This window comes from Mobula hypostoma, chromosome 3 (assembly GCF_963921235.1).
Source record: "Mobula hypostoma chromosome 3, sMobHyp1.1, whole genome shotgun sequence".
In the NCBI taxonomy this organism is placed as follows: domain Eukaryota; kingdom Metazoa; phylum Chordata; class Chondrichthyes; order Myliobatiformes; family Myliobatidae; genus Mobula; species Mobula hypostoma.
This window is the reverse complement of record NC_086099.1, coordinates 130,372,784-130,391,979: the sequence shown is the minus strand read 5'-3', so window position 1 is coordinate 130,391,979 and position 19,196 is coordinate 130,372,784. Positions and strand designations below refer to the sequence as shown.

The 19,196-nt window shown below is 40.6% G+C and overlaps 1 protein-coding gene across 4 annotated transcripts in view; it reads left to right on the top strand.

Annotated features, from left to right (window-relative positions):
• The window catches only part of sp4 (sp4 transcription factor), a 75,410-nt gene that overhangs the window by 43,421 nt on the left and 12,793 nt on the right, over positions 1–19,196 (top strand). For all 4 annotated transcript variants that reach the window (XM_063043739.1, XM_063043741.1, XM_063043742.1 and 1 more), the window contains exon 5: positions 4,495–4,694. In XM_063043739.1, the coding sequence (XP_062899809.1) occupies positions 4,495–4,694 (200 nt within the window). The remainder of the gene's footprint in view (positions 1–4,494; positions 4,695–19,196) is intronic.

The window sequence follows — 19,196 nt, the reverse complement described above, 5'->3', positions numbered from 1 at the left end:
CACAATGAGAAGAGGGCATGTCCTGGGTAATGCAAGCCACCTTTCTGAGGGACTGCTCCGTGGCTAGTACCCAAGATGGAGCTGATTAATTTTATAACTTCCGTAGCTTCTTTCATCCTATGCAGCAGACTCCCCCCCCCCCCCCCACCCCCAATACCAGACAGTGATGAAGCCTGTCAGAATGCTGTCCATAGTACATCTGTAGAAGTTTTCGGAACTTGAAACTGCTCTCCACTTCTGCTCCCCCTAGGAGGATGGTTCATGTTTCCTCATCTTGCCCTTCCTGCAGTCCACAATCAGCTTTCTTGTCTTACTGACATTGAGTGCAAGGTTGTTGCTGCGATACCACTCAACTAGCTGATATATCTTGCTCTTGTGTATGTCCTCTTGTCTCCATCTGAGCTTCTACCAATGATGGTTGTATCATCAGCATATTTATAGGTCCATTTGAGCTGTGCCTAGCCCCACAGTCATGAGTATACAGCAAGTAGAGCAGTGGGCTAAGCACACATCCCTGAGGTGCACCAGTGTTGATTGTCAGTGAGGAGGAGATACTATCATTAATCCGAACAGTTTGTGGTCTTCTGGTTAGGAAATTGCAATCATTACAAAATAAATGAAGGTATCTACATTAAATATAGTATACAAACAACATGTACACATTTAACACATCCCCATTACTAAAGAAATGGAAAATTCTGCCATGTATGGCATGAAAGGCACCATAAAGCCAACCGAAGTGTGTCAGCTCAGTTTAGGACCCATTATGAGAATATACTGGGGAAGTCATTGAAGTGCGTACACTCAGCGCAACGACAGCAGAATGACAAGGGTGGGTGTATGTGTGGTGCATTTACTGAGTGCTCTCTGTCACAGTGTTCCTGCACCACCTGGTTCATTTCTGCACTCTCAAGTGGACTACATTTCTTTACCAAGTTGTCAAGGATGCTCAGATGTACTGGTAATAATAGACAAGATGGGTGGAAGCTCTTCCAGCAAGTAAAGCCGCTGCCACACCCACAGCATAAACTCTGACCAGGGACTATATTTCTAGACAGGGATTGTCATGTCATATTGACCCTGACCAAGGAACACATTTCACTGGGAGTGCTCGTCAGGGATTATGTCCACTGATGAACATCGAACTTTTCATTGTCTATATCACCCAGAGTCATCAGGACAAGTCGAACGAGTGAATGGAAACATCAAACAACAACAAGCATCACGAGGAAGGTGTACTATTGTTTACGGCCCTTCCTATGGTCTTCTGCAGCATCAGAGTAACCCCAAACTAAGTCTATTCGAAGTGGTAACCACCGTGAGCTGGATGGGAGAGTCCTTTTCAAGTGCTGTTAATTACCAACTTGGTGGTAGGCAGAAGGTAAAAGTAAGTGGATACAGGCCAGCCGCTGCGAGCGAACTGAAGGCGAGGACAGTAAGTGCTAATGTTGTGGTTAATGTGCTAGAAACCTTTGACCTAGTGCCTACATTGCTGGGCTACAGTCAGCAAATCACTATCCAGACAGAAGCCGTCAATCAAGTTGTCATTATAATGTTCATTCTAATACTCTTGGTAAATTTTTGCCAATTTTCCCAGGAACTATGCCCTACTGGAATAGTACCTTCTGAACACAAGCAAAAGGTAGCTGAGATGACTCGTAACGTATACTTGCAAATATTACATGAATTTGCTGATGCTGTTAATGACTGTAGGTGTTGGGTATGTCAATATATACCACACACTTCAAAATATTCACTCATCCTAGGCATTCCTGCCAATCCAGAACAAAATGCATCCTCTTTATTAAACACTCCAACACTGGCGATGTTGACATTATTCCTGATTAATTATTCTCAAGGAAGACACAAATATACAATGATCATGTCCCCGCACATATCGCCTTAAGCTAGATAATTTATGTAAATACCACCATGATTTATGGATTGTCGTGTTTGACCTATTCATGTTGTGTCCTGGGATATATCTACATCTAATGTCCATGACAAAGCTATTAAGTACTTCCATGTGTTCACTATAAAAGCTACCTTTTGCTTGTGTTCAGAAGGTACTACTCCAGTAGGACATAGTTCAATTACGCTCTACGTTGTCTTAAACGGGGTAATGACTCAAGAATTACCATTGATGAACAGAAAAATGTTACAGTTCAACAAGGCTCTTGTCAAGTAATAAGGAATGGTGTAAGTTCACGGAACAATATGTACTTTATTGTTACCGGAGGAACGTTGTTTCATTTGGTTGTTTATGCAGTACTGCTATATTTATGTGCCTAGGACTTTTCCACAGTGCTGTATGTACAATCAGATGACAATGAACCTGAGCATATGAACTTTTAATTTACCTCTTCCATGTAATTAGCTAGGATCTTGTTACCTAGGATATATTTTTCCTGCACACACCTTACCTTTACCTCCCAAACCTATAAGTAAATGACATTTCAGATAATTTTGCATCAATTTTATTCCCATTTTATGGTGTTACAAGGATTATAAGAGATTTAAAATGTTGCTGCAGCCTTAGAACGATACTGCTGAAACCTTGGGAAAAGTAACAACAGAGATGGTCGCTGTGTGTAAGATGGTCCTTGAAAATTGTATGGCATTGGATCTTTGCTTAGCAGTTAAGAGAATATGTGCAGCAAGGAGTGCTGTACTTACATACTTGACGAGTCTGAAGACGTAACTAATTTGGCTGATCATATTTATAAAGAAGCAGCTGAAGCACATCAGTCTGATGGTTGGGATTTCTTTGATTGGATTCAGAAGCTGGAGTTACTCTACATTACAAGTCTTATTATTCATACCAATATGCCTTATCATAACTTGCATCTTTCTCTGCTTGTTTAAAGGCTATCATTAACAGAATAGGTCAAACTTGCACAAGTATGCATACTAATCTGCCTAACCATGACATGATCTATTGAATTGTTTGAAGAATATATACCCTTTGATATTTTGTAATTTAATTAGTGTTTTGATTATTTTATACATAATGTAGATGGCACATGTTCTCCTGCCTCTGAATTTTCAGATGTAATGATTCTAAACATGTGATTTTGAATCAAAGGGGGAATTATTAGATCTGTATGTTTAATTCTTAGATTATTCTTTGCTTTGCAGTGTAACAATCAATTATCTGTTTGTGCTTTATATAATTACTTGTATGTAAGTAACTGCTTACTATGATTTTGCGTATTATAGTATGCACATGTTTATTTTTAATAAACAGGTTTTGAATCTTGTTGATTAGTACTGAATAGATGATGGTGTTGAACGCTGAGTTGTAACCAATAAGCCACAGCCTGACATAGATGTTGTTATCCAGGTGGCCCAAGGCCAATTGAGAGGCCAGCAAGTTTGCATCCGCTGTAGACATGTTATGGCAGTAGGTAAATTGCAGCAGGTCCAGAGGCTTACTCATGCACAAGTGAATTCTAACCATAACCAATCTCCCAAAGGACTCTTCATCACAGTAGATGGAAATGCTACTGGAGAATAGTCGTTCGAGCAGCTCACTCTACTTTTCTTGGGCAGTGGTATGATTGATGCTCTTTTGAAGCAACATGGGAACCTCCAACTGAAGCAGTGCAGGGTTTAAAGATGTCCTTGAATGCTCCAGCCAGTTGGTTGGCATTGGTTTTCAGTGCCCTCCCAGGTACTCTGGGGCCTGGCACCTTGGCGAGGGTTCACCCTCCTGATGAATGTTCTCACATTGGCTTCTGAGGCAGATATTATTGGGCCGCCAGCTGCTGCAGGGGTTCACGCGGGGGTAGTTTTAATCTTTTTATCAAAGAATACATAAAAGGTGTTATTTCTTTATAATTGAGTGAACCAAGTCTCTAACTAGATTATCTGCAATTGAAGCCAAAATTGCAAGGAGTACATGAGGCAGCACTTGAAGAGAATCCTTCAGATTTTTAAATTTCTGTCCACTTTCCAGCTGAGAGTATCACAATTCTGAAGGGACCTAACTTGAAAGGAAATGGATGGAGAAATATCTGGTTATGTCAAATTAACCTTCAAGTGAAACATAGTCACCTTTTATGAATTCACCCTTTTTACCTCTAATTATTCCTGCTATATTTACACTGTCTACTAATAAAGTTTATTGCCATCAAAATGAGGAAGGTGGATGCCATCTGGGAAAAGCCAACTTAAAATTATCATTCCAATGTATCTGGGTCCCTTCCAAACAAGCAGCTGAGTTCATATAACTGAAGTATCCTAACAGTTTTATGGCCAATAGGCAATTTTTGGGTTTTACGAAACACTTTTTTTAAAATGTTGAGCAAAGCTCAAAGTAAATTTATTATCAAAGTATGTAAATGACACCATATACTTGAAATTCATTTTCTTGCAGTCATTTACAGTAGAACTATACAATATATTAACAAGTAACTACTTTACAAAAAAATTTGGCTGACTTAATTTTTTTTTGCTCTTGGATCTTCATTCTGTAACTTCTCTTTTGAATAGGTCCTCTACTGAGCCAGGGAAGAAGAAACAGCACATCTGCCACATGGAAGGCTGTGGAAAAGTTTATGGTAAAACATCCCATCTACGGGCACACCTTCGCTGGCACACCGGTGAAAGACCATTTGTGTGTAATTGGCTCTTCTGTGGAAAGCGTTTTACACGAAGCGATGAATTACAGAGGCATAGAAGGACTCACACAGGTTAGCAATGTACAATGCTGGATTTTTAAAAAAATCTTTAACAAATAAGAGGCATTTATAAGTAAACAGTGTGGCAAGATGAGACCTATTAATGAGGCCAACTGGCCATCATACTTTCCACTCTGGGGGAGACCGCAACTATATTTCCAAAGTCTTGATTTCATCAGTGGTTTTTCCAAATTAGTCTTGAGGACCTGTCATTCAAGCATTAAGAGCTGGAAAAATATCTGAGCCCAAAAGAAACAAAAATGTAAAATTCTAAAGATGGTTCAGTCCAAACACAATTTTGGAACTTTAGTTGTGACTGCTGCTGATGATAGGTTCTGTTGATGCCATCCTTATGGAAGCACAGATGTTGTGCAAGACATTCCTCACTGTAGTTCTCATGGGAAAATTACTGTGACACTAAGGCTTCCTAATTTATCCAATAACAGTTTTGTCTAGAAGCCTTGAAATTGGCAAAACACCTTAAGAAGTTGACATTACCAGTCCCTGGCGACTTTGTAAAAGTTTTAAAAAAAGTATGAATTGCAGATATGTGTGGAATCACAGCAATAGAGGATCTTGAGGTAGAAACTAAGGAACTGGGTAATTGTTGATCTCTTACTAAGTACTGCTGCTGGAATAGCAGCTCTGGTGTCAAATCACAGTCTGTCTCATCTGGCAGTAGTTCAATTTTTACATACAAATACATTTACCAGTCTGGATTCCAGTATTATGAAAGCCACAAATGGGTGCACAGGACACAACAGCCATTTTTGTGCTTTAGAACACTCATGATCCCCAAATGGATAGGTGTTACTGAATTCAATTTTCATGCTGCATTAACTGATAGCTGACGTTAGTTCAAAGTACTGCAGTACATAAACTTTATTAAGTGTTTGCTTTAAATGAATCTTGTTCTAAGTGTATGTTATCCAGGTTAATCTAGTTTGCTAATCTTGATCATATTGTTTAAATTCATCTATTATTAAATATAATATAAAGAAAGCAATACACGTTTTAAGGTTTTTTTCCTCAGAAAATTATTACATCCAGGAATGAGCTCTGATCAAATTTTGAGTCAACTGGATTGTGATTCCGTTTTTATTTAAGTGAGATTGGTTGAAAGCCAAAGCTAATGTTGGGGATTTAGAGATTTAGATCTGTGACTGAAATCAAATAAGTAGCCATTTTCTTGTGTGGTTTCAGATATAATAAAATGTAGAATAGTTGCCATCTTGTGAGCATTGCAATAGCTTCAGCATTTATTAATGAAGTTGCTCTCTGACTTCATGTTAAATACCACAACCATCATTATGATATGTCGTCTTTAGTGATAGTGTAAGTACGCTTAATGTTGCCCCAAGAGCTTTCCAAAGGGAATTAATGGGGTTGAGGCATTCCAGGAGAAGCCTTGTAAACTGTGGCCAGATGTACCAAACAGAATCCAAAGTATGACTCATTCTAAACTTGTCTTGGCGCTTTATACGATCACTGAAGTCCAATATTTACATATGCTTCCTTATGCTCCAGTGATGGTATCTGTGTTGAGAAAAGAATGACGTGGTCCAGTCCTGACAGGATTCCAAAGCATTACAATGGGAAATTGTTCAGATCCCGGTCTGGATGTGAAACCCTGTAGATTTCAATGTTGCTTCTTGGCCTGCTGATTAAGGGACAAAGGGGAAGGTACTTTTTTTTTTATTTTAAACAGTATTTTTCTTTGAAAGTATATTTGTAGCTTGATTAATGATCCAGAGACCAATGCTAGTGATTCAAAGACCCAGGTTTAAATCCCAGCATGGCATCTGTGGAATTTAAATTAGGTTGTTAGTCTGGAATTTGCAGCCGTTAGTTTAGATAATAATCTCAGAATCTATAAATTATATAGTTTTTTTTAATTCATCATGTTCACTACTTCAGAGGGAAAACCTGTCATGCTTATCTATTTCGTCTTTGTGTGAATCTGAATCCACTTGTGTTTGACTTTTAACATGTTTTTATATATGTATATTTGTTTATTAATTATGCCCATAAACCAGATATAGTCATTCCACATAGAAACAGTCCCTTCATCCCAACTGGTCCAAGCTAAAGAAGGTCCCTATCGAAACTAGTCTAGTTTGATCAATGTCCCTCTGAACCTTTCCTATCCATGTACCTGCCTAAGTGTTTTTTAATGTTTTTACTGTACCTGCCTCAACCTCCTCTTCTGGCAACTCTTTCTGACCACTGTCTGGGTTGAAAAGCGCAACCAGGTTCCCATTAAATCTCTGTCTCTCTGTGCCTCTGTCTCTACTTAAACTCATGTTATCACCAACCCCGAGAGAGAAAAAAAACTCATGACTTTATACACCTCTTTTTAAAAATAAATAAATAAATAAATAAATCACCCTTCATTTTCCGATACTCCAGTGAATAAAGTTCCAATCTGCTTGATCTTGCTGTATGAGAGGTGGCTGAAGAGGTTCTGGAGGCATTAGTAATAATCTTTCGAGAATCAATTGATTCTGGCATGGTTCTGGAGGAATCGAAAATTGCAAATGTCATTCCACTCTCCAAGAAGGGAGGGAGGCAGAAAAACCAGAAATTATAGGCCAGTTAGTGTGACCTCAATGGTTCGGAGGATGTTGAAGTTGTTAAAGATGTGGTTTTGGGGTATTTGGAGGCACATGATACAATAGGCCAAAGTCAGCATTCTTCCCTTAAAGGAAAATCTTGCCTGACAAATCTGTTGGAATTCTTTGAGGAAATAGCAAGCAGGATAGACAAAGGCAAATTGGTGGATGTTGTGTACTTGGATTGACAGAAGGCCCTTGGCAAGGTGCCACACAAGAGGCTGCTTAATGAAATGAGAGCCCATGGAAAGATTTTCACATAGAGCATTGGCTGATTGGCAGAAAACAAAGAGTGGAAATAAAAGGAGCCTTTTCTGATTAGCTACCAATGACTAATGGTGTTCTGCAGGGGTTGGTGTTGGGACTGCTTTTTGTAGTGTATGTCAGTGATTTAGATGATGGAATTGTTGGCTTTGTGGCCAAGTTGGCAGATGATACAAAGACAGAGGGGCAGGTAGTGTTGAGGAAGCCAGGAGGCTGCGGAAGGATTTGGACAGGTTAGGAGAGTAGGCAAAGAAGTGACAGGTGGAATACATTCTGGAGGTGTATGGTCATACACTTTGGTGGAAGGAATAAAAGCATAGAATATTTTCTAAAGGGGAAGAAAATACAAAAATCCGAGTGCAAAGGGACTTCGGAGTCCTTGTGCAAGATTTCTTGAAGGTTAATTTTCTGTTTTGAGTCTGGTGAGGAAGAGAAATGCAATGTTCACATTGTTTTCGAGAGGACTGGAATATAAAAGCAAGGTGTAATGGCTGAGGCTTTATAAGGCACTGGTGAGGCATCACTTGGAGTATTGAGAGCAGTCTTGGGCCCCTTTTTTAAGAAAGGATGCGCTGACATTGGATAAGATTCCAAGGAGATTCACAAGGATCATTCTGGGAACGAAAGGGTTATCATATGAGGAGCGATTGAATGCTCTGGGCCTGTACTCACTGGCATTTAGAAGAATGAGGGGTGGGCAGGATTTCATTGAAACCTATTGAATGGTGAAAGGCCTTGGTAGAATGGATGTGGAGAGGGTGTTTCCCTCTAAGGACTAAGACCTGAGGGCACTGCCTCAGAATAGAGGGATGTTCATTTACAACGGAGATGAGGAAGAATTTCTTTAGCCAGAGGGTAGTGAATCTGTGGAATTTGTTGCCACAGGCAGTTGTGGAGGCCAGGTCATTGAGTGTAATTAAGGTAGAGGTTGATAGGTTCTTGATTTGGGTGTGAAAGGTTATGTGGGGAAGGCAGGAGGATGGGGTTGAGAGGGAAATAGATCAGCCTTGATGAAATAGTGGAGCAGACTCAATGGGCTGAATGGCCTAATTCTGCTTCTGTCTCTTATGATCTTATAACTTAGTCCCTCAAGTGCTAACAGCATCCTCGTAAATCTCCTCTGCGCTCTTTCCAGCTTAATGGCATCTTCTCTATAGCAGAGTCTCCAAAGGTGAATACAGTATTCCACATGCAGCCTCAATGGGAAATTGTATAATTGCAACGTAACATCCAGCTTGTATACTCTGTTGACATTGCCTAATTAGTGCTGGCTTTGTCAGTAATGCCCAGATGCTGAAAAATGAATAGTTAAAAAAAGTAACACTTTCCAATTCCATATTTCTGTTTTTGTTGCTTTAAATTTAATACTTGATTTGTTTTCAAAATTCAGTGACAGTTTTGATAAGCAGTGCCTATAAAAAGTTATTCACCTCCCTTGGAAGTTCTCGTGTTTTATTCTTTTACAACATTGAATCCCAGAGGATTTAATTTGGCTTTTTTGACACTAATCAACAGAGAAGACTCTCTCGTGTCAAAAGTGAAAATAAATTTCTGCAATAATTACTGACCCCCTTCAAGTCAAAAGATGCACCTTTGGCAGTAATTACAGCCTTGAGTCATGTACATAGGTCTCTATCAACTTTGCACATCTAGACACTGCAATTTTTCCCCATTCTTCTTCATTCAACTGCTCAAACTGTCAGATTGCATGGGGATCATGAGTGAACAACCTTTTTCAAGTCCAGTTACAATTCTTAATTAGATTGACGTCTGGCATCTGACTTGGCCACTCCAGGATATTAACTTTGTTCTTTTTAAGTCATTCCTACATAGGTTTGGCTTTATACTTGGGGTCGCAGTTCTCTTGCAGCCTACATCAGATTTCCTCCAATGTTTCCCTGTATTTTGCTGCATTCGTTTTACCCTCTACCTTCACAAGCCTTCCAGGGCCTGCTGCAGTGAAGCATCCCCACTTCACAGTAGGGATGGTGTGTTTTTGATTATGTGCGGTGTTTGGCTTATGCCAAACATAGCATTTAGTCTGATGGCCAAAAAGCTCAATTTTGGTTTCATCAGACCATAGAACTTTCTTCCAGCTGACTTCAGAGTCTCCCACATCAGAATCAGAATCAGAATCAGGATTATTATCACTGGCATGTGACGTGAAATTTGTTAACTTAGCAGCATCAGTTCAATGCAATACATAATCTAGCAGAGAGAGAAAAATAATAATAAATAAAATAAAAGAAAGATAAATAAACAAGTAAATCAATTACGTATATGGAATAGATTATTAAAAAATGTGCAAAAAACAGAAATACTGTATATTTTTAAAAAAAAGTGAGGTAGTGTCCAAAGCTTCAAAGTCCATTCGAGAATCAGATGGTAGAGGGGAAGAAGCTGTTCCTTGCAAACTTCAGCCGAGATTTCATGTGAGTTTTTTCCACAGTGGCTTTTTCTTTGCCACTCTCCAATAAAGCTGCGACTGGTGAAGCAGCCGAGCAACAGTCGTGTATGCGCAATCTCACCCGTCTTAGCTACTAAAGTTTGTAACTCCTCCAGAGTTGTCATAGATCCCCTTTTGAGGATGGCCTGCTGTAGGCAGATTTACAGCTGTGCCATAGTTTTTCTATTTCTTGTTGATTGACTTAACTGTACTCCAAGGGATATTCAGTGACTTGGAAATTTTCTTTATCCATCTCCTGACTTGTGCTTTTCAATAACCTATTTGTGAAACTGCTTGGAGTCTTCTTTGGACTTCGTGGTGTAGATTTTGCCAGGATACTGACTCACCAGCAGTTGGACCTTCCAGATACAGGTGTATTTTTACTACTATCAATTGAAACAGCTTGATTGCACCATTTAACTAATTATGAGACCTCTAAAACCATGGACCAATGATGATTTGGTGTGTCATGTTAAAAGGGGTGAATACTTATGCAATCAATTTTTTTTTATATTTGTGATTAATTTAGATCACTTTGTAGATCCCTTGTCTCTTGTTTTGAAACACTGTAGGTCCTTCCCAGTCTACAAGCGCCTGGCTTATGTACAGCCCATACATATGAGTGAGTTTTTCAGAGACCAGTAGAGTGGATTAGTGGGCTGCTGTAAAGCTGCAGGAATCTGCTGTATCAGAACTCAGTTCACAGCTGCATTTCCTGCTCGTGAGCTATTTGAGATATAGACAGTTCTCAGGAGCAGGGCCCTCACTTAATTAGGGGAGGATCTGTGTCCAGTTTCTGATGTGTAGTAGAAGATAGTCTCATGTTTTTGGACTGGTAAGCTCAAAATTAGAAATTCTGGTCATTCTGTGACAAGTGATTTAATGCAGTAAAATAACATTTGTAGAGCAGCGGTTAAAAAACCCGGGTATGATTGCAGGTGCATTGATGTAAAACTCAACAAATTTTATTAGGATGTCTAGGAAAGTAAAACTGCTGCCTTCATCCCTTTGGCAACCTTTGCAATATGAGTAACAGACAATATGGTTGACACCCTTTGGATACCTGGCATAGGCAATAAATTTTTTTTCCCCTACCATGACTGTTGCATCCCAGGATTGCGATTTTTTTTTTTTTTGTGGTTAAATCCCTTTTTACTGGGCATCTCTGGAAATGTGACTCATTAGCCCCTCACTAACAGCCACTGGATTCCGAGGTGAGGAACCCACCTTTCACAGGCTCCCTACGTCTAGGGTGGATATGACTTGAGATTGGGATGTCTTACCCACCCAAGCCTCGGTTTGTGTGAATGCTGTGTGATTTACTGCCCCCAGCAGTTGCCCATCAGCAAGAAATAACAGATCATACACTGCACCCAAATATAGTAATTAAAGGAAAGAAAAAAAAACCAAAAAGAGGCTGTTATAGTTGAAACAGTCACATGTGCACAGTGGAGCTCAAATCTTGACCTTGTCTGTAACTCGGTGCCTGAGCCGTGGTCTGTGTGAAAGCACACACTACTTTCCGAATGTCACTTGAAATCCATCTTGAACAAACGGGCTCACCCACGGGAGTATTGGTTCTTCCTCCTTGAAGCCGTTCATCTGCACAAAGCACTTTGTGCAACAGGGACGACATCCTCCACCACCTTCCCTCCTGTTTTCTCCCAGCTCCCTCCAACAAAAGCCTCTCCCCCGCCCCCCCCCCCAGTGATTTCTAGAACCTTCTCCCAATCCTATCATCCTGATTGGCTGACAGCACATTCCTAAGGTGAACAGAAAGCCCCTCATCTCAGCTCAAACCTAAACAGGCTGAAAGCAGGACTTGCAGAATGCTAAAATGAGGTACCTACAGCATAGCAATAAAAATCTTAACTAGGGCATTACATTAGTTTTAAATGGAAATAAACAGAACAATCCTAGCATCTAATTCCAGTTGTCCCAGAGAATGAGCGACTCTGGAGCTGGGATCCTGCTCCTGCACTCTACTAACTCACTGTAATTGATGTTTTAGACATTTTTCCCCAATCCCCTTTGCCTCCCCTGGAAAGGCACTGGTTCCTGTCTAGATTTTGGACACTGGGAAATGGGCCATGTTTAATGAATAGATAGATAGATACTTTATTGATCCCAAAGGACATTACAATGTCACAGTAGCATTACAAGTGCACAGATATACAAATATTAGAAAAGAGATAAGAATAAAAAAAGTTGCCTTAAAAATAAGATGTACAAGATTTACAAGTCAATAGATTACAAGATTTCCAAGTTTACACTGCTAAGATGGTAGTTCAAGAATTACTGTAATATTCACACTGTACATTCACACTGTCCAGATAAGAAATGACAGTAGTATTGCACAGGGTGTCCACAATAGCAGGGTGTGGTAAACAGAGTTTAAGCAGAGCTCTGGTAACTAGGGGTTAATAGCAGTCTAACAGGAGGGGGGTCATCACTTTCCCGGCTATAGGTTGACTGATTATAGAGCCTAATGGAGGGTAAGAGTAGCCTCATATAGCGCTCTTTTCTTCAGCCAGAGAGTGAGAAACATTGGAAAATCCTGGCAATTCTAGACAAAGGGTCCTTTGTTCTACCACAGGCTTCAGTGTGTCCAGTTTGACTCCTATAATAGAACCAGCCTTTCTAATCAGTTTATTGAGCCTGTTGGCATCGCCTATGTTGATGCCTTTGCCCCAGCACACCACTGCATAGAAGATTGTATGGTGACAACAGACTGGTAGAACGTGTGAAGAAGCAGCCCTCATCCTCCAAAGGACTTCTCAGTCTCGTCAGGAAGTAGAGGCGATCTGGCCCTTCTTGTACACAGCCTCTGTGTTGGTGTCCCACTCAGGTCTGTCATCCAGGTGCACCCCCAGGTACTTGTAGGTCCTCAGCACATCCACGTCCTCACCAACAATGGTAACAGGGAGCAGTACAGGCTTAGTCTTCCTAAAGTCCATCACCATCTCCTTTGTATTACTGATGTTGAGCTGCAGATGATTCAGCTTGCACTATTTGACAAAGTCCTTCACCAAGTCCCTGTATTCATCTTCCCGTCCTCTCTTTTTACACTCAGCAATTGCTGAGTCATCAGAGAATTTCTGCGGATGACATGATTCTGTTGTATCTAAAGGCCAAGGTATACAGGGTAATTAGGAAGGGAGCCAATACAGCCTCCTGTGTGGCTTAAGGCCATGTCTGACACACATCTCTGAAACTGCACATATTGTGGTCTGCCACTCATTATCCAAGATACAATGGAAGTGCCAACCTGTATTGTATGGAGCTTTTCCCCCAGCATGAGGGCTGAGTGTATTGAAGACACTTGAGAAATCAAAAAACATGATCCTTGCACCTGAGCAAAATACTGTATCTACATATAGAATGGAGAACTCAGTGACTGTTCAATATTTGTTATTCTTTATGATATTTTTAATCAATATCACTGGATCAGCAAAAGTTGTGCTTCTAGTTAAACAAAGTGACCAACAGGAGTTCCCAGCCCTTTTTATGCCATGGACCAATACCATTCAGCAAAGGGTCTGTGGACGCCCACGTTGGGAACCCTTGAAAGACCAAAATAGCTAATAACTGATTTGAAAATCATTTGTAATTGCTATTCTCGCTGTCTGAACTGGCCTCAGGACAAGTTGCAGAACAATGAACTATGGAGTTCATCTTATGCAAGTACTTACTGAGTTGTAATCTCTAAGTAGCACACAGGAACTTGAGCATGAAGGACACATTTTTGCCGTAATTAACAATGTTCCAGGCATGGTTGAACTTATTTAATATGTGCTCCTATCTGATTTTTAGCAGATATTATTTAGTGATGCAGTGCAGAGTAGGCACTTCTGATCCTTCAGGCTGTGCACCTTTAGCTGCCCCTGACAACCCCGATTTAACCCTAACCTGATCATGGGGCACGTTCCAATGACAAGTTAACCTATCTGGTATGTCTTTGGATTGTGGGGGGGGAGCTGGAGCACTTGGGAAAAACCCATTCATTCCACAAGTACAAACTCCTTACAGAGAATGTCGGAAATGAACTCCGATGCCTCGAGCTTTAATAGCATCACTATTGCTACCAAATTAATAGTAACAAAGTCTTTTTTATACCTCCTCATGAACACTGCTGTTTTATATTCCATTGTCAGAGATACTATTGTGAAAAGATTAAGTATCAGTTGTTGAAGAAAGAAATTCCATATGATTATTTTTCTTCAGGCCTCTGAAGTCCCATTTATTTTGGTGAATGTAGCTTTACAAAATGCTTTGATCTGAATTATGTGCATTTGAATAGGGTAATGTGGATTATAAACCTTAGCAACCATAACTAGCTGGCATAAAAACAAATGTGCTGGAAGTGCCAGGAAGAGAAGCAGTGAGTGTTTCAGGTCCATGATCATTTGTTAGAACTGCAGGGGGGAGGTGTGGGGAGAAGAAAAATAACTAGTTTTAAAAAGCAGAAAAGGCGAGGTTGTGAAATGGATAGGACGAAGGGTGTACTTTTTGATAAGATGAGGTCAGGGTTGAGCATTTTGGTGCAGTTATCTCCATACTATGATGAGAGCACTTACAAAGAAAGACAAACACGCCAAGTATAAATAAACAAAGGAACACATAAAAGCTGTGTAATTCAAGAGGCAGTATTGGATTAGTCAGCAGATCAAGCATTGTTAATGGGGAAAGAGAAATGTGACCTAATATTACAGGTGGATGTTCAAAAATTGCCAGTTCAGATAATAAGAGAAGGTGAAGTACCTGCAATTGTTGAATGTCCTTTTGACTCAGGATTATGCCCAGATGGAAGTTGAGGTGCTACTCCTCATCTCCTTCAATGTGAGAGTACGAAGCTCCAATGAATTCACCACAGAGAGTGGTGAATCTGTGGAATTCTCTGCCACAGGAAACAGTTGAAGCCAGTTCATTGGCTATATTTAAGAGGGAGTTAGATATGGCCCTTGTGGCTAAAGGGATCATGGGGTATGGAGAGAAGGCCGGTGCAGGGTTCTGTGTTGGATGATCAGCCATGATCATACTGAATGGCGGTGCAGGCTCGAAGGGCTGAATGGCCTACTCCTGCACCTATTTTCTATGTTTCGATGAAGAATTAAAAGTAATTGGGCACCCATAAGACCATAAGTTATAGGGGCAGAAATGGGCCATTCGGCCCATCAAGTCTGCTCCGTCATTCAATCATGGCTGATAGAATTCTTCCAGTCATCCCCACTCCCCCTGCCTTCTCCCCATACCCTTTTAAGCCCTGCCTAATGAAGAACCTATCTATCTCTGCCTTAAATACACCCAATGACTTGGCCTCCACAGCCGCTCATGACAACAAATTCCACAGATTTACCACCCTCTGACTAAAGTAATTTCTCCGCATCTCAGTTCTAAATGGACGTCCTTCAATCCTGAAGTCGTGCTCACACCGGTGTGAAGATTGCATATTGACCACTGAATGCAAGTAGACTGGAGGTGGTATAAATCAGTTTCTGTTCTATGTAAGAGGATTGTTTGGATGGTGAGAAGGGAAGAAGTGAAAGGACAAATGTTGCACCTCTTGAAGAGGATGGAAGAGCATTTCAGGGAGTTGTGAGGTGTGTGGGATCTTTAAATATAGAATACAATCAATCTCTGTATATAAGCTGATGTAATGTACATTTATTGGATTTTAAGTGTGTTCTTCATGCTTATTATGTTTGTTTATGGTGCATCAGATCGCGAGTAACAATCACTTGTTTCCCTTTGCCCTGAAGAATGACAATAAACAATCTTGAATCTTAAGTAACAAAGCATGAATAACTTTCCATCTCCATCTTTTCTTAATTTAACTTGCCCTGACATTGTCCCCATTTCCTCTACAGAAAATGCTCTTGTGTAGTGCTGGCAAAGACAAAATCATGAGTGGTGTTCAAATCACCCTGTCTTCAGTCCAATTCCAATCCGTAATATTCTCTCTTTTTATTGTTCAATATGTTGATTACTTATTTAATTCTGTTACCTGTCCTATCTTATTTAACCAATTTCCCCCGGGATCAATAAAGTATGACTATGAGGACAGGCTGGCAGCTTGGAGTTATCTCTCTTGCAGGATACCCAGCTTTTGACATCTTGCGGCCACTGCATTATATGGCTCTTCTAAGGAAGTTTCCTGTCGATGGCAATGATGGGAAGCTCGATATATTGCCATAGGAGGTTAAACTTTGCTTGATCATTGACAAGAATTTGTGTGATATCATTAATATTTGTAGTTTGTGATGCCAATAATGGAGTTGAACTCTGAGCATCATCAGCTAATATCAAGCTCTTTCTAAAGTTCATTTATTATCAAATTACAGATTTGTCACCAAATACTACCCTGAAATTCATTTTCTTACAGGCATTCACAGTAGAACAAAGAAATGCAATAGCATCAATGGAAAACTACACACAATGACCGGCCAGACAACTGATATAACTGTGCAACTACAAAAAAAACTTCATAATAAATAAATAAATAAATAAATATTACTGAGAACATGAGTTGTAGCGTCCTTGAGAAGTGTTGAGTGATCAGTTCAGTGTTGTGAGTGAAACTGTCCACACTGGTTCAGCAGCCTGATGGTTGAAGGGTAATAATTGTTCCTGAACCTAGTGGTGAGGGACCTAAGGCTCCTGTACCTCCTTCCTGATGGTAGTAGTGAGAAGAGAGCATGGTCTGGATGATAGGGGTTCTCAATGATGGGTGCTGCTTTCTTGTGGCACTGTTTTTTTTGTAGATGTGCTCAATAGTGGGGAGGGCTTTTCGTGTGATTAACTGGGCTGTATCTACCACTTCAGGCTTTTCTTGGACACTCCTGTTTCCACGCCGGGCCATGATGCAACCAGTCAGGATACTCTTCCACTATGCATGTGTAGAAGTTTGTCAAAGTTTTCGATGACATGCCAGTTCTGTGCAAACTTATAAGAAAGTAGAAACGCTTCCAAACTTTCTTTGACACTTTAGTGCTAAACTCAGGATAGATCACCCTGAAATTTAAAGTTACTGACCCTCTCCACCTTCAATCCCCAAATGAGCACTGGCTCATGAACTCCAGCTTTCTTCTTCCTGTAGTCAATAATTAGCTGTTTGGTTTTGCTGATGTTGTGTGAGTCAGCAAAGCCAAAGCACCACTCAGTCAGATTTTCAGTGGACCAATTCAGCACCGCCTTTGATTAGACAACAACAGTGCTGTCGTGTAACGAACTGAAATATAATCTCACAGTCATAAATAGAATGTGAGTAGAGCTGGGACTAAGCACACAGCCTTGTGGTGCACCTATGCTGATGGTGATTGTGGAGGAGATGTTGTTGCCAATCTGTACTAATTGGGCTCTGCAAGTGAGGAAATAGAGTATCCAGTTACACAAGGATGTATTGAGGCCTTGGTTGTGCTTAATGATTAAGATGATAGTGTTAAATGCTGAGCTGTACACAGTGAAGTGTATCCTTGTGTATGCATCGTTACTGTTCAGATATTCCAGTGATAAGTGGAGAACCAATTAAATGGCCCCTGCTGTTGACCTGGTGGCAAACTGGAGCAGATCCAAGTCACTCCTCGGGCAGGAGTTCTTGCTTGGCCTTAGAGCCTATTCCATTTCGCTATCATGCTTTGTTAGTGTTGCAGTTGTCTGAGAACAATTTGGCTGAGGTTCTCAGCTTCTGGATCAAACTTTCAGTCCAATTTTGTTCAAGTGATTGTTTATTAATCTTCAGTCAGTTTCAAGTGGATGCTCAGTTCTTTAGAAGTATAAACTAATTTTTAACCTTCATGTGATATTGACCCAGATTTTCACACCAGAATGATGGTGAGCTTTTAAAAGGCTGCAACTTAAAGTTTTGATCAGGAAAGTTTAGATAAGAGTTGCCCATTGTAGTTGTAATAGCCTTTCATTGACGAAATAAATGCTGTTAGAGTTCAAGCAACCTGAAAATTAATTGACTAACATGACATCTCATTCCTTATTTATTTGTTCCATGTAGTGCCTTATTTGTGTTTAGAGGAAAATTCCATTTAAGCACAAAAAGAACCTAACTTATTATTTATCCATTTTCCTACTCTACTCATTAAAATCCAACTTAATTGTAACTGATTTGACCTTGAATTTACTTGGTGTAGTTTATTTTCCTCTCTCCTTGTGTTAATTTTCCAGTGCTTCAACATGATTAGTCAAGTCAAGTCACTTTTTATTGTCATTTCGACCATAACTGCTGGTACAGTACACAGTAAAAACGAGACGACGTTTTTCAGGACCATGGTGCTAGATGAAACAACACAAAAACTACACTGAACTACGTAAAACAACATAAAACTACACTAGACTACAGACCTACCCAGAACTGCATAAAGTGCACAAAGCAGTGCAGGCATTACAATAAATAATAAACAAGACAATAGGCACAGTAGAGGGCAGTAAGTTGGTGTCAGTCCAGGCTCTGGGTATTGAGGAGCCTGATGGCTTGTGGGAAGAAACTGTTACATAGTCTGGTCGTGAGATCCCGAATACTTCGGTGCCTTTTGCCAGATGGCAGGAGGGAGAAGAGTTTGTATGAGGGGTGCGTGGGATCCTTCATAATGCTGTTTGCTTTACGGATGCAGCGTGTGGTATAAATGTCTGTAATGGCAGGAAGAGAGACCCCGAAGATCTTCTCAGCTGACCTCACTATCTGCTGCAGGGTCTTGCGATCCGAGATGGTGCAGTTTCCGAACCAGAATGCTCTCAATACAACCTCTGGGACGTGGTGAGGATGGGGGGTGGGAGATGGACTTTTCTCAGCCTTTGCAGAAAGTAGAGACACTGCTGGGCTTTCTTTGCTATGGAGCTGGTGTTGAGAGACCAGGTGAGATTCTCCACCAGGTGAACACCAAGAAATTTGGTGCTCTTAACGATCTCAACGGAGGAGTCGTCGATGTTCAGCGGAGAGTGGTCACTCCGTGTCCTCCTGAAGTCAACAACCATCTCTTTTGATTTGTTCACATTCAGAGACAGGTTGTTGGCTCTGCACCAGTCCGTTAGCCGCTGCACCTCCTCTCTGTATGCTGACTCATCATTCTTGCTGATGAGACCCACCACGGTCGTGTCATCGGCGAACTTGATGATGTGATTCGAGCTGTGTGTTGCAGCACAGTCGTGGGTCAACAGAGTGAACAGCAGTGGACTGAGCACACA